The sequence below is a fragment of the Lactuca serriola genome, chromosome 6 (genome assembly GCF_051521515.1).
Source record: "Lactuca serriola cultivar US96UC23 chromosome 6, Lser_US96UC23_V15, whole genome shotgun sequence".
Classification (NCBI taxonomy): Eukaryota; Viridiplantae; Streptophyta; class Magnoliopsida; order Asterales; family Asteraceae; genus Lactuca; species Lactuca serriola.
Window position 1 is genome coordinate 47,110,992 of NC_136413.1, and position 13,492 is coordinate 47,124,483.

Genomic DNA, 13,492 nt, shown 5'->3' on the forward strand with positions numbered 1-13,492 from the left:
TTGTGTATATTTGGATAATTTGGAGCCATAGAAATCTAAAAGCTCATTCGAACGATCAAGCCACTCATAAAGGTTTGGTAAATAACATACAAACTCTCTCATATCTCTGGATTAACTCCAGACTAAGGAAAAAGACGATTGGATGGAGGAATTGGTGTTGCGATCCTGTTAACACAAGCTGTCTTTTCTAAGCCTGGGAAGAGGGGGGATGGGTATAAAAATGTGTGTCCCTTGGTGTCTTGGTGCGTGCCCGCTGCAGCCTAGTGTGTGTTTGGTGGGTGTTTTCTTTTCGCGTGGGTAGGCAATTTTTAGGTTGTTTTGGCTGCTAGCTGTAACACTTCTTTCGGGTTCTTTGTTGTGTGTGTGATGTGACTGAGTATCCTATTATAATCTGGGGAGGGGGTGCGTTTTTTTGGTGTGTGTGGTGTTTCTTTTCTCTTTTCTCCTATCTACTTCTGATCCGCAGGTCGCGGTTCTCCTACTTCGATTGACATCCGACTTAACCCTATTATTATCTACTATTCGGCCTATCTCAATTATGGGTTCAACGCTTCATAACTTCCCAAATACAGGGCATTGTGCAATATTCTCTTGAGGCTGGTGTTTTTGGAAATTGCTTGCAGATACACAGCATTATTGGTTAATATGATTGTAACGACCCAAAATACGGCCTAAAAAATTTTGTTTTAATATTACTAAAAATCGCAACATCAACTATTAGATAATAAAACCATGAATCGTATGTCTCAAAATGCCATAGTAAATGTATCAATTCAAAACTGAAGTTAATATCATATCAAAATATCAATAAAACTCCCAGGAATAAACTGCAACTGTGGTGTGTGCCATGCCATCAATCTGAGCTCTTTCCCTTGCTTGCGGAAGTACCTGAAACCAAAACTAAAACTGTAAGCACAAAGCTTAGTGAGCTCCCCCAAACTACCACATACCATGCAATAACATATAAAGCACATATTGGGCCTTGCACACTGCATCGGACCAAAGTCCGGACTAACCGGGGCCTTGCCCCTTACATCGGACCGAAGTCCGGAAACTGCATCGGGCCGAAGCCCGGACTAACTGGGGCCTTGCCCCCTGCATCGGACCGAAGTCCGACAGACTAACTGGGGCCTTGCCCCCTGCATCAGACCGAAGTCCGACTAACTGCATCGGACCGAAGTTCGGACTAACTGGGGCCTTGCCCCTGCATCAGACCGAAATCCGGCTAACTGCATCGGACCGAAGTCCGGACTAACTGGGGCCTTGCCCCCTGCATCAGACCGAAGTTCAGACTAACTGGATGAACATGGCATAGCATAATCATAACTACTAGCATAAAAACATGCTTGAATCACAAAGACATCAAGCACACTGAACTACTGCATCGAACCAAAGTCTGGAAACTACTGCTAACTAGACGGGTCGACATTGTGGTCGTAGACCCGTTCCTACTGGAAGGAAAACTCACCTGAACTGCTGAACTCGGCCGATAACCCTCCGGCTGCTAACCGACAACTCTCCGAAATGCTGCTCCTCTAGCTCCCTGAGCAACCAATACCAATAACAACACTTAGACTAAATTGTCTTCCCGGGGTCAATTAAGTCAACTTTGGTCAAAGTCCTGGTCAAATTCAACCTTCCTGATTGACCCTACTCACCGAGTCCACCCGTCGACTCGTCGAGTTCTTATACTCAGAAAACTCTCATAACACGAATCAACTCGCCGAGTCGCCCCAGGACTCGTCGAGTTGAACGATCTCAGAATTCCGTCTTGACCAACTCACTGAGTCGCCAACCGACTCACAGATCCGAAGCTTAACCAAAAGAGGTTGGGGTTCTACGACCTGACTCGCCGAGTCCAAGAACAGACTCTCCGATTTCAAGGCAATCTTCAACAGACTCGCCGAGTTGTTCTTCCAACTCGTCGAGTTCCTGCCCATCTTCATACAACTCGCCGAGTCCACCCATGTGACTCGCCGAGTCGCTTCAGATCTTAATCCATACAGTGGCTTTTCGAGCCATGCATGGGCTCCAAACTACAGATCCACTCTTTTAAGGCCCACCCTTCACGTAAAGTTGCGAACTTTACGTGAAACCAAGGAGCTATAGGCTTAAAACACTCTAGGGCTAGGGTTTAAGACAAACATGCTTCACCAACACACCAAGGGCTGATAGTTTACGGGTTTTTGGTCAAGACAAGCCTAGATCTAAAGTAGCAACCTCAGATCTGGACTTCTAACTCGAAATGGCTCCTTAACATGCCAAAATGGCCCCAAAACATCATCCAAGAAAAGATCTAGAAGCAACAAAGGCAAAGTGATAGATTGTTACCTTCAAACTGATGCTCACAACCAAAGAGTTGAATCCTCTAGCTCTTTAGTGGTCAAATCCTCCAAATCTTTCTCTTGTAAAAGCCCCAAGCTCACTTTCTTCCTCCTCTTACTCAAATTAGGGTTTGGAATCGCTTAAAGAAGGTTCTGGCCGACAAGGGGGCTGAGGAGAGGACATAAGGTCCTTTAAGTAGGGTGCAAACCCTAAGATTAGGACTTTTCTCGTCCAGACCAGACTCGCCGAGTCCACTCGCCGACTCGCCGAGTCGGTCACTTATTCTATAACCCGGATCCAGCTCCGACTCGGCGAGTAAGTATACCTACTCGTCGAGTCCCTTCTTCAATCTACACTTTAAGGTTTTAACTCAAACTTCTGAAATTTGGGATGTTACAATGATAGTTTGAAGTGTGGTTTTCTGCTCTCACTTGAAGACAATTCAATAAAGCTGGCTCAGACAAATTTACCCCTGCATCTCATGCTAATAGTTTCACATAATTAATGGTGAGGTAGATTGTATGAAGGGTGTTTTCTGCTTTCGTTTTGGAGACAACTCCATGTGATTGGCTTGGACAATTTTACCCTTGCATTCCATGTTTTGAATGTTGAGACAAGCCCTTTGGTTATGGTTCGTTTCCATGAGGTGAAATTCACTACGAATACTGTCTTTGGGTTACTTATAAATTTGGTACTAGCTTTAGTGCTTGTCTGGTGCAGCTGGGCTTCCCAATTCTGGCATAAGTATAGTAAAGATGATAGTTGTAGCTCAATTTCCATTTTCTTTATGTTCTTTGTTTTTTGTATTTGTTTGGAAGTCTTTTGTTGTACTATGTACACCTTCGCGCTGTTTTTATTAATACAATCCTGCATTTTCAAAAAAAAAAAAAAAACATAGATGCCGGTATTTTGGTTTTTCTCTTCTTGTACTTTCCCAGCAGCACATCGGCTATTTTAATACATTTCTTTTTGTTGTTCAATAGAAAAAAAATATATAGAAATAAAGTTTGTTAAAACTTGTAAGAACATGCTCACGACATCATCTGTCAAAATTTTGTTTTTTCAAAAACTTTTTTTTATAAATATGGATGATTTTTCTGAAAAAAATAATAATTTCTGATAAAATATGTAATGGTTTTTTTGAAAACTTTCCAATTACAAAACTATTAACTTGATATCATCATGCTTAATATTTATATGAAGACAAATTTAAAATTTAAACCATTTATAGATAATGGATATGGTATATCCTGTTTCTATTTTCCGATTGTTTTTGGAGTTGTGCTAGATCCGTTGATATGTCTTTTTCTGGATAAAATGTCGACACTTCTTCATCTTTAATATTACTCTACTCTGCTCCGTCGGAAGTCGTCCACTATTCTCCGGCGACTTTTATTGCTTTGGTTAGTTAAAATTCGTATCAGTTATTGGTTGAAACAAGTCGATTTAGATGTTTTCAGATCAAAATTGCTTTTCAACTCTAAAATTTCTATCAGCTCTAACATATCGTGGAAGATTGGTCAATCGAAGCTCATATCAGACGATCGGAAAATCCTCGTTCAGCAATGTGTCGATTTCTTCATTTTGTTTTTGATTTTTTGGGAGCTAATTGAATTGAATCGGAGATTCGGAGGTATGGGGTTCGAAGAGACGTTTACGGCTTATTTAGTCGGGGATGAAGGGAAGGATCCTAACAAAAGCTGTCATTTTGAGTACAAGAAGCTCAAGAATGATTTGAACTTTTGCAGGCGTCATAGAGATATTGGAGCTTCAACTGATTCTCATGGCGATGGAAACTCCGAAGATGATCTCAATCAGATTGTTCCTCATCGATCCTGCCATCGTAACTTTCCTTTTCCTTTTTCTTTTCCTTTTGTTCTTTTAATCATCAATTAAACCCACAATTATATATTGTTTGTGTTGCTTTTATAGGGTGTGAGGGGATATTCTCTGAATTAACAATGGAAGCTACCATGATATCTGATAATTTTAGTTTCAGAGTCAAGCAGCTTGTTCATCTTCATTTCACTCCTGGCATCCAAAGATTCTTATGTTGGTTATTTCAATGTTTTAAAGATGATCACGAAGCACTTGTATACAAGGGATTGATGCTAATCCAATTTGTTGTCATGAATGCTATCGCACTCAGAAAGATTCTTAAAAAATACGACAAAGTAAGCCAATATAATCACATTGTTTCAATTCTTGTTCTTGAATCTTGATTATATATTATATGTATCTATCTGTCTATCACAACAGGTGCATGAATCTGCAAGTGGTAGGAACTTTAAGTCCAAATTACAAGCCAAACACTTGGACATTATGCAATCTCCATGGTTGATTGAATTAATAGCTTTCTATATGAATCTCAATGGGTCAGACAGTTTGACTTCTGATGAGCTTTTTGGTCAACTATCTTATGATCTCAACATCCACAATGAAGAGTCTATACTACTAACTCTCACACTCGTAGGTTCTGAAAAGTTAGAGTATAGTCTCACGTGTCCTATTTGTTTGGTATGTTTGAAAAACAAACATTTAATTTAATTGCAAAATCCATTAATTAATATCTTTTTTATAAAATGGTGAATTCAGGACATTGTTTTTCAACCATATGCTTTGAGTTGTGGACACATTTTTTGCAAGTCTTGTGCTTGTTTGGCGGCTGGTGTATTGATCATTCAAGGGTTCAAGTATGCAAGCCCAGGCTCCAAGTGTCCAGTTTGTCGAGAGGTTGGATGATGCTATAATTAGCAAAATCTTTTTTTGTATATATAATTATTTTATCTAAAAAAACATGGATTAATATTTTATATTTAATATGGTAATGGTGTGGTTTATTTCTTTTGTATTTCAGAGTGGAGTGTATGGGAAATCCGTGTGCATGTCTGAACTAGGTTTGCTCTTAAAAAGAAGGTAATCTTTTAGAATTCCATACTCACTCCATAAAATTACTTTTCATAATATATCTCTATAACACAAACGATAGTTAAAAACATCGAAGAAGACAAATAATTCCTTTCACCATCCACTAAAAATATTGAATCATCCGATTTGATACTTCGAATAAAGTAATTTAAAAGGTTATATGCATTAAAATTACAATCTAGGTATCCTATTCCTTTTAAGCTAAATACTTTAACCTATTATAGATAAAATATAACATAAATTGACCCATTAATAAACCTAAAAGTAATATTGTTATCTAAAATGTAATCTTAATTTATTAGTAACCGGATTGATATTATAAACTTATAACATCTCTCCTATATTCTTAAAATAGAAATCGACTAACACCTCGTTCCCGAGTTCAACTTAACGACAGAAATGAAAGGAAATAGGTGGAAATGAGAAGAAAATAAAAGAGATTGGTGTTCCCGAGTTTCATTAATGGAGGGAAGTGGAAGGAATTGGAGGGAAATGAGAGGATCACTTTTCCTTCTAACATTCCTTCCGATTTGGAAAGATTTGGAAAGAAAGAACAAAATGATTCATTTTCTTTCCACTTCTCTCCAATTCGGGAACACGAAAAAAAATTTTGTTTTCCTTTCCTTTCTCTTCTTTTCTCTCGTGACTTTCTTTTCTTTTCTCTTCTTTTCTTTTGTTAAACTTGAGAACGAGGCGTAAGATTATGTTTAACAGACTAACTGAAAAGTTAGATGGTAGCGGATAAAAAATGATGTTTTATAAAAATTAGTTAATGAACTAGTTGAAAATAATAAAATGATATATATGAGTATGTAGAAAAATATGTTTATTATATATATATATATATATATATATATATATATATATATATATATATATATATATATATATATATATATATGAGATAATTTGGAAAAAACTCTATAAGCTGGTTGAAAAGCTATTCTGAGTAGTTTCTTTTTTTAAAAGCTAGTTTATCATATATTTTTTGGTTATTGAAATATGACAACCTAAAAAAGATCGAAAAATAAGTGAGCTGCAAGAAACATAACATAAGGTATGTTTTTTTACACCAAATTTGCATAATGATAAATCATTAGATGAAACTGTTAGCTTAGGTTTGTTGCATTTAATAGCTCAAGAATAGCAATGGCCAAAGGTTTAAGATACTTGCATAATATATAATCTTATCATGGTTAATTTTTTTGGTTATGTAATATTTATGGTGTTAAATGTTATATACAATTTTTAAAAGTGATTCTTTTATTATTGATATCTCGAACACTAGAGTCTAAAAACAACCTAACATTTGGGGTATTTGTAGGTATAAAGATGGATTTAAGAAGAGACTGATGGAAGAGCGAGAAAGAATATTAACCCAAACTAAAGAATATTGGGAGTTGCAATCAAGTTATGTGATGGGCTTATGACATTTCAGTGTGCTGGATTTTTTGGTGTATGTTCGCAAGCTTTATTGTGTACAAAAGTTTGTTATGTACATAAAAACTTTGTATGTAGAATATATAGTGTTGAAGTAACTGATATAGTTTAACAAATGAATTGAGTCATATTTTCATTAATAATGACAATCTTCGAAATAAAAATCTTGTAGATAGGCTAAGGATCCCTTCAAGAATTGCATTGATAGAATTGTTTGATTTCTGTGATGCCTTGTAGCCTAGGAGATTGCTTGCTTTGTGCTACCTGTAGTTTAGACGTTTAGACTGATACTGCTAGTTGCTAAGTATATGTTTCATAGTTGTACATAATTAGTATTTTATAGCCTTAGAATGTATGATTTAGCCTTACTTCATGTTCCTTGTTTAGTTGTGATATGTGCTTAGGCTGCCGGGTCTTGATGTCTCAGATCTGGACCGGAGATCTAGAAGTGGTGTCGTTAGCGAGTTCCCAGCAAGGTACCTAGCTGCCATCACAACAATGTCGTTAGAGTTTCCCTAGGGATTGTGCCCCATGAGCAAGCACTGACGATCAAGTTAGATCGGGTGGTAGATATGAGATGGTTCTTCCTAGCTGGAGAGAACCATCTTGGCGTGTTGGGTGTGTGTTTGGCCATAATGGAGGCTGATCTCCCAAGGAGGGAGATGCCTAAGGGTGAAAGGGTCCTCCTCCATAAAGGAGGTCATGTTCTATTTATAGGGACAATTAGGACAAGGAGAGCTAGGTCAGGCCTTGGGCCATCCTAACTTAGGCCCAACTAGCAATGAGCTGGGCAAAGCCGCCTGGGGGCACCAGGCGAGCTCCAGGCGTGACTTGGAGGCCTACACTAGGCGAGTTGGCGAGGCCGACATGCTAATGGACCTACTACTAAAAAGTCTGTAACATTTGCATTTCAAGTATTTTCCCTTTTTGCCATTAACTTAAAATTCTTGCATTTTGGTCCTTGGCCAAGTACGTTAGGCGTATGCTAGGAGTACGTTGGTCGTACTGGGTCGATATCTTGATCGTGGAGGCACCCACGTATGCAAGGTGTACGACCATCTAGGAAAAACGCTAATTTTTAGGGTTTAAGCCCTATTTAAACACCTTAAGTTGCCCTTGGACCTTCTTATGACCAGCCTCCGCCTCTCTAATTTGTAACATCCCAGAAATCTCAGGGTGAACATTTCATTTTTAAAACAATCAAAACACTCATTTATCATTTATTCAAACTCTTAAAGGTATTTTATAATAAAAGATGTTATCAGAGTATAATCCCAAAATCTCAAGGTTGCAGAAAATATGGTTGTATACGTTACGATCAAGCCGAACCTTCGCTTTCGAACCGAAATATGTGAAACCATAAACAACAACTGTAAGCAAAAGCTTAGTGAGTTCCCAAAATATCACATAACATACAACCACCGAATACAATGCGACATACATAAGGTTGCCATGGGCTACCCCATGGTCTTTACCTAGAATGCCATGAGCTACACCCATGGTATGATATCCAAGTGCTATGGGCTACCCTTATGGTCTTTACCTAGAATGCTATGGGCTACCCCCACGGTCTGATATCCAAGTGCCATGGGCTGCCCCCATTGTCTTTACCTAGAATGTCGTAGGCTACCCCCATGGTATGATATCTAAATGTCACAGGCTACCCCCGGGGTCTTTAGACAGTTAATTGCATAACAACAACCAATCCACATGTTAGATAATGGGTCGACATTGGTGCCTTTGACCTATTGGTATAGTGAGGAGATTCACCTCAATCCAAGATAACCGAATACTCGAGCCGCTGCTGCCGAAATCCTTGCACCGACATTAACAAATATATTTCATCAACAATCAGATCCCGACCTAATCAAGGATTTTAGACCAATAACCAAACCTTCAGGGTAAAAGTCCATTTACCCTTTTCTTTACTTGCCAAAATCCAAAGACCAACCCACTAGCATCATGAGTCTAATCCCTTAAATGACACCACAAGGCCCAATAAGACCTAAATATCCAAATTGGGCCCAAACCCATCATGGGCCTAACCAGAGAAGGCCCAATATCCTAAAAGGCCCAAAATAAACAAAGGTCAACCCAGGTCAAACTTCTGGTCAATTATCCTTGGTCAACAAGTCAACATTTCAAGAAAAGTCAACCAGGCCGAGTACGCCCCGCGTATTCAGCTGGTACACCCAACGTACTACCTTTAGGGCCAATACGGGCATCGTACCAGATGGGTACGCCCAACATACTTCCCTGAACCCCATCTTACTCCATTAAGCACTTAATTACTTAATCCAAAATGTCCAATACTTGGATCTAGTTCCAAAACATGCCTTAATCCATAAAGATGCTAACTTTGAGCTTTTGCATGGTTCAATGAGTCCCAAATCCAAGTTCTTACTTTACAACTTCATTAAAGAGGCTAAAAAATATGCATGAGTTGTTATCAACCATAAAGATCACATTTTTATGCATTTGGGACACCTAAAACGTCCAGATCTAGTGTCCAAACCCTTGGGATAAGCTCAAACTCATAAATACAAACCAAAGGGACCAAAAGCCACCCCCAAACAAGATCTAACCAAAGAGATGTCAAGATCAAAGCTTTTTAGCTTCAATAAATTGCAAAAGATGAAAAACTTCTAGATCTACGAGCTGCCCTCTAAGTGATGATTCTTCAACAAGCTCCAAACTCTTCAAAGTGCACAAAAATACTCCAAGATTCTTCACAATGGCTTCAAAGCTCCAAGATAATGGGTAAGGGTCAACTATTGGGGTTTAGGAGACTTAGAGGCTTATAAAAGACAAGGATCATGAAGAAATGAGGTTTAAATAGGGTAAAAAACCAAAAATTAAGGTTTCATGGCTGAAGGGAGTACGCCCAGCGTACCCCTTAGTACGTTTGGCGTACTCGAGAGACATCTGCGATCTGGCCAGGCACTACACCCCGCGTACTCGATGAACCTTGTATAACACTTAACTTCAATTAGCCATAACTCCTTCGCTCTAAGTCTGTTTCCAACGAACTTTATATCCATGGAAAGGTGACGAGAATCCTTTGACTTCTAACAACTCACCCCCACCTTAAAACTTCCCAATCAAAAACCCAAAATTCATAAATGCCCGAACTGCCGAATTATGATAATACCCTTGGGCTCCGACACACAATTGAACTTTTGGATTATGAAATCTATAATATCCACATCCAAAAAGGGCCAAATCACTTCTTCCCCAAGGCCCTAAGCCTTATGGTAACCGATGATCAGGTTATGGCACCGAATAGTAAACGATTCGAAACCGAGTGTTATACAAACCATGAGAACGAAACCCTAATTGCATTTTGATTGTTTTGAGCTTGGAAGTGATCTTTGAGAGTGTTTATGGTGATTTTGAAGGAAGAAGAGCTCTTGGAAGTTTCATTGGTGTGGTTGTAGCCTGTGGATCCAGAATCATCACTAACTTGGAAAGCTTTTGGAGGTATAAAGCTCTTAACTTGATAGTTCATTATGATAGATCCAGTCAGGGCTTGTTTTTGTGCTTTTTATGGTCCTTTAAGTCATACTTAAAAGTATGAGATACTCCAGAAGCTAGGGATGGTAGATCTTAGCATTTTTGAGGTCCTTTATGCATAAAAATGCAATCTTGATGTGTTATATTGGACCATGCATGAGTTAGGGTTCTTATTACGGGTCTTATTGGTAAAAATAAAGTATTAGGTCCCATTAAGTCATGAAAAGGAGTAAAGTTACCAAATATATGTGTTAAGACATCATTTATCATCTGATCTTAGAAGTGTCCAAAGGTGGCGTACCTAGCTCGTACGCAGGGCGTAAGTCTAAGTATGTTGGGTGTACTCAACAGCTGTTGACTTTCGTTAACTTTTGTGATTTGGGCCATATTTGGACTATTAGGGTTTTAGTCCTTGTTGGGCCATAAGTATTTCTTACTTTGGGCCATTATTATGCTTTAGGCCTTCTTAGATTTGGGCCCATAATGGGCTTTGGGTATCATTTAGGTATTTGGCCCATATTGGGCTTTTGGCGCCTTTAGGTTGGGGCTCAATTATTGGGCGAAGTGAGGAAAGGGTTAAATGCACTTTTACCTTGGGTGTTGGAGAAATGAACTAGATTCCCAGTTATGGTTTATGGCCTAATTATTGATTGGGGTTTTATTTGATTGATTAGTGTGGGAATTTTCTGGTTCAACAGCCAAATCATTTGTTTGACTGACAGCAAACTGAGGTGTGTTTGCTCATTATATTTTAGGACACTAGGATATGTTATGTGCTTGTAGTTTTGTGACTCCTGTTGTATGTGTTATATGCCTATGTACATGTTTGGTATATGTATGTGGGGTGAAATATACCCGATACAGCCTTATGCTGACATATGAGTTGAAATAGAGTCGGGGGTGAAATAGACTCACTGCCAAAAAACGGCCCAAGGTCCTTAAATCCCAAAACGGACCGAAATAAAGCCCAAAATCTCCTCTGGTGAGTATGCTTAGCGTAATTCCAGTGCGCGCGATGTATTCACATCCTTCGCATCCACGAGACTTCTTGAGCGTTCGTGCAACGTATGCCTAGGTACGTCCGACGTACACTGCAGCTGGCCAAAGTCCACTTTTAAGTTGTTAATCAGTTAAGACCTAACGTCCAACTTTAGATCTAAGCTTATTAAAATGTCTTAAGCGATAAAGTTGCAAACTTTAGGCTTTTGTATGATTTGAATGAGTCAAATCTTAAACTATCTTCATGAACCCAACTTTAACCCTTGCATGGTTGAACTTAATTAATCAAGACTCCATTTTTATGCTCAAGGGACATCAAAGACACTAGGATCTATGTAACATCCCAAAAATAAAACACGAATTTTTTTTTTTATTTTTAGATTAATAAAAACAACAACCCAAAACATTGTTGTAAAACCAATATTATCAAATGTATCAATATATCATCAATATCAGAGTAAATCACAAAGATGCGGAAACGAGTGACGTGTACTCTAAAATCATCCCGAGCTCTACCATTTGGAACCAGAAGTACCTGAAACATAAATTGAAAACCGTAAGCACAAAGCTTAGTGAGTTCCCCAAAATACCACATACCATACACAAATAAACACATAACGGCCCCCACCCAACGAGTGAGTCGGGCCCCACCCACACTCGCATAACGGGCCCCGCCTAAACTCACATATCGGGCCCCGCCCACACTCGTATAATGCGCAGGGTAGTCGCATTAGGGCTTGTACACTAAGTGTACTTGCTTGTATTCCCAACTAACTCTTCTATTTGGCCAACTTCCATTTTTCCAGCTCTTAATCGATTAAGACATCAATCCAAACTCAGATCTGACTTCCTTAAGATGGTTTATCACATATACTTGCCAACTTTATGTGCATGCATGGCTTAATGAGGCTCTTAGAGCTCAAAAGAGCTTAATAAATGACTTAAAGAATGCTTGAGACCATAAACACCATAAAGTGTTAGGACAAAAAACGAGATGACGAATGCGGAATCTGAAGAACAATCATGAATCAATTACCATAAAGTTGCAAGTAATCTGTCGAAGTTTTTTTATATCATTGATTTTGAAATTGGGCATACAAAGAACTTTTTCGAGGAAAAGCTAACATAACAAGCTAAGCTAATGAGTATACATAGGGAAAATAAAACATATTACAAAAATACAAAACCCTAAAAAGTATTCAATAATTAAAAAGAAATGTCAAATCAGTTCCAATATCTCAAATACTTAACAATATCCCCCTAGATGTTAAAACTGATGAAGATCACGATTTCCAATCTTCTTGGCATTTCTCCCCCTAAATTATGAGACTCATCAGAACATGGGGTCTTCAAAGAGAGAGAATCAAATATCATCTTCCAAATGTGAACTCCCCCTTAAATAATCATCACTCCCCCTTGAATCTTCAACAAATATCATGGAGAGAATCTGAAAATATAAGAAGAATCACCAACCTCCTACTCTATCACAAAGAACAAGTCCGCTAATAACTTACTCTGTCATAAAGAGAAAGTTCATCTCTAACAAACTACTCTATCACAAAGAGCAAGTTCACTAATATGGATCTTCAAACCCACCAGATTTGAACAAATGAAATAAATTATTTTTAGATTTACGTGATTTTGAGGTTTAGACAAAAAGAAAAGAATAAGAAACGAATATTCGAGGGGTTTGGAAAGAATTAGACCAAGAAAAAGTTAAAATAAAAATATTTTTGGTTGAAAGGGTAAAAGTGGTAAAAACCCAAGAAATTGAAAGAAATTAGGATTTGGGGGTTAAATCTGCCAAGCTGTATAAACTCTGGGGACTGAACTTGAAAAATTACACATCTTCTTCGTTTGATCGGAACGAGACACGCTCTTTGACTTTGTAAATTCAAAATAAGAATACCATTAAATCACCGATCATGAAACCATAATTTCCGATCAGAACTCCGTAGGATTTAAGAAGTTGCGACTTTGAATTGAATTACAATTCGGATTCCTGATTTTGAAGTTCTGCTTTCGGAAATTAACTCCATTCCATTGAATTTTGTTAGGTGCATTTTATGCACCCATTTTGTAGTTTTATTCCATAAAAGTGCATTGCATTTAGGTTTAAACTCATGAATTTTGCATGTTTTTCGGGATTTTTCATGAGGCAATTTTATTCGCACATTTTTGTGATATTTTAGGGACTTTTGGAGGTTGGGACTTAGTTGAGGTGATGAATAAGAGATTTGGATGAAGTTTCGGGACTTGTGGAGCACCGAGGAGCAAGATATCAAAG

The 13,492-nt window shown here is 38.2% G+C and overlaps 1 protein-coding gene across 2 annotated transcripts; it reads left to right on the forward strand.

Moving 5' to 3' along the window:
- Positions 1 to 3,577: 3,577 nt before the first annotated feature.
- Positions 3,578 to 6,836, forward strand: LOC145058650 (putative E3 ubiquitin-protein ligase BAH1-like 1). 2 transcript variants are annotated; one of them, XM_079006540.1, is made up of 7 exons: positions 3,578 to 3,728; positions 3,822 to 4,168; positions 4,258 to 4,499; positions 4,585 to 4,842; positions 4,921 to 5,058; positions 5,183 to 5,241; positions 6,578 to 6,836. In XM_079006540.1, exons 2-7 carry the CDS (start codon positions 3,961 to 3,963, stop codon positions 6,681 to 6,683), a joined length of 1,011 nt encoding a protein of 336 aa, XP_078862666.1. In that variant the 5' UTR covers positions 3,578 to 3,728; positions 3,822 to 3,960; the 3' UTR covers positions 6,684 to 6,836. The 2 variants fall into 2 exon arrangements, with proteins under 2 accessions (XP_078862666.1, XP_078862665.1); XM_079006539.1 differs by having other exon boundaries at positions 3,580 to 4,168.
- Positions 6,837 to 13,492: the final 6,656 nt, after the last annotated feature.

Coding starts and splice junctions, on each gene's coding strand:
- LOC145058650 (XM_079006540.1), top strand. CDS start 3,961: ATGGGGTTCGAAGAGACGTTTACGGCTTATTTAGTCGGGGATGAAGGG. Junction 4,500..4,584: donor TTCTTAAAAAATACGACAAA/GTAAGCCAATAT, acceptor CTATCACAACAG/GTGCATGAATCTGCAAGTGG. Junction 5,242..6,577: donor GGTTTGCTCTTAAAAAGAAG/GTAATCTTTTAG, acceptor GGGTATTTGTAG/GTATAAAGATGGATTTAAGA.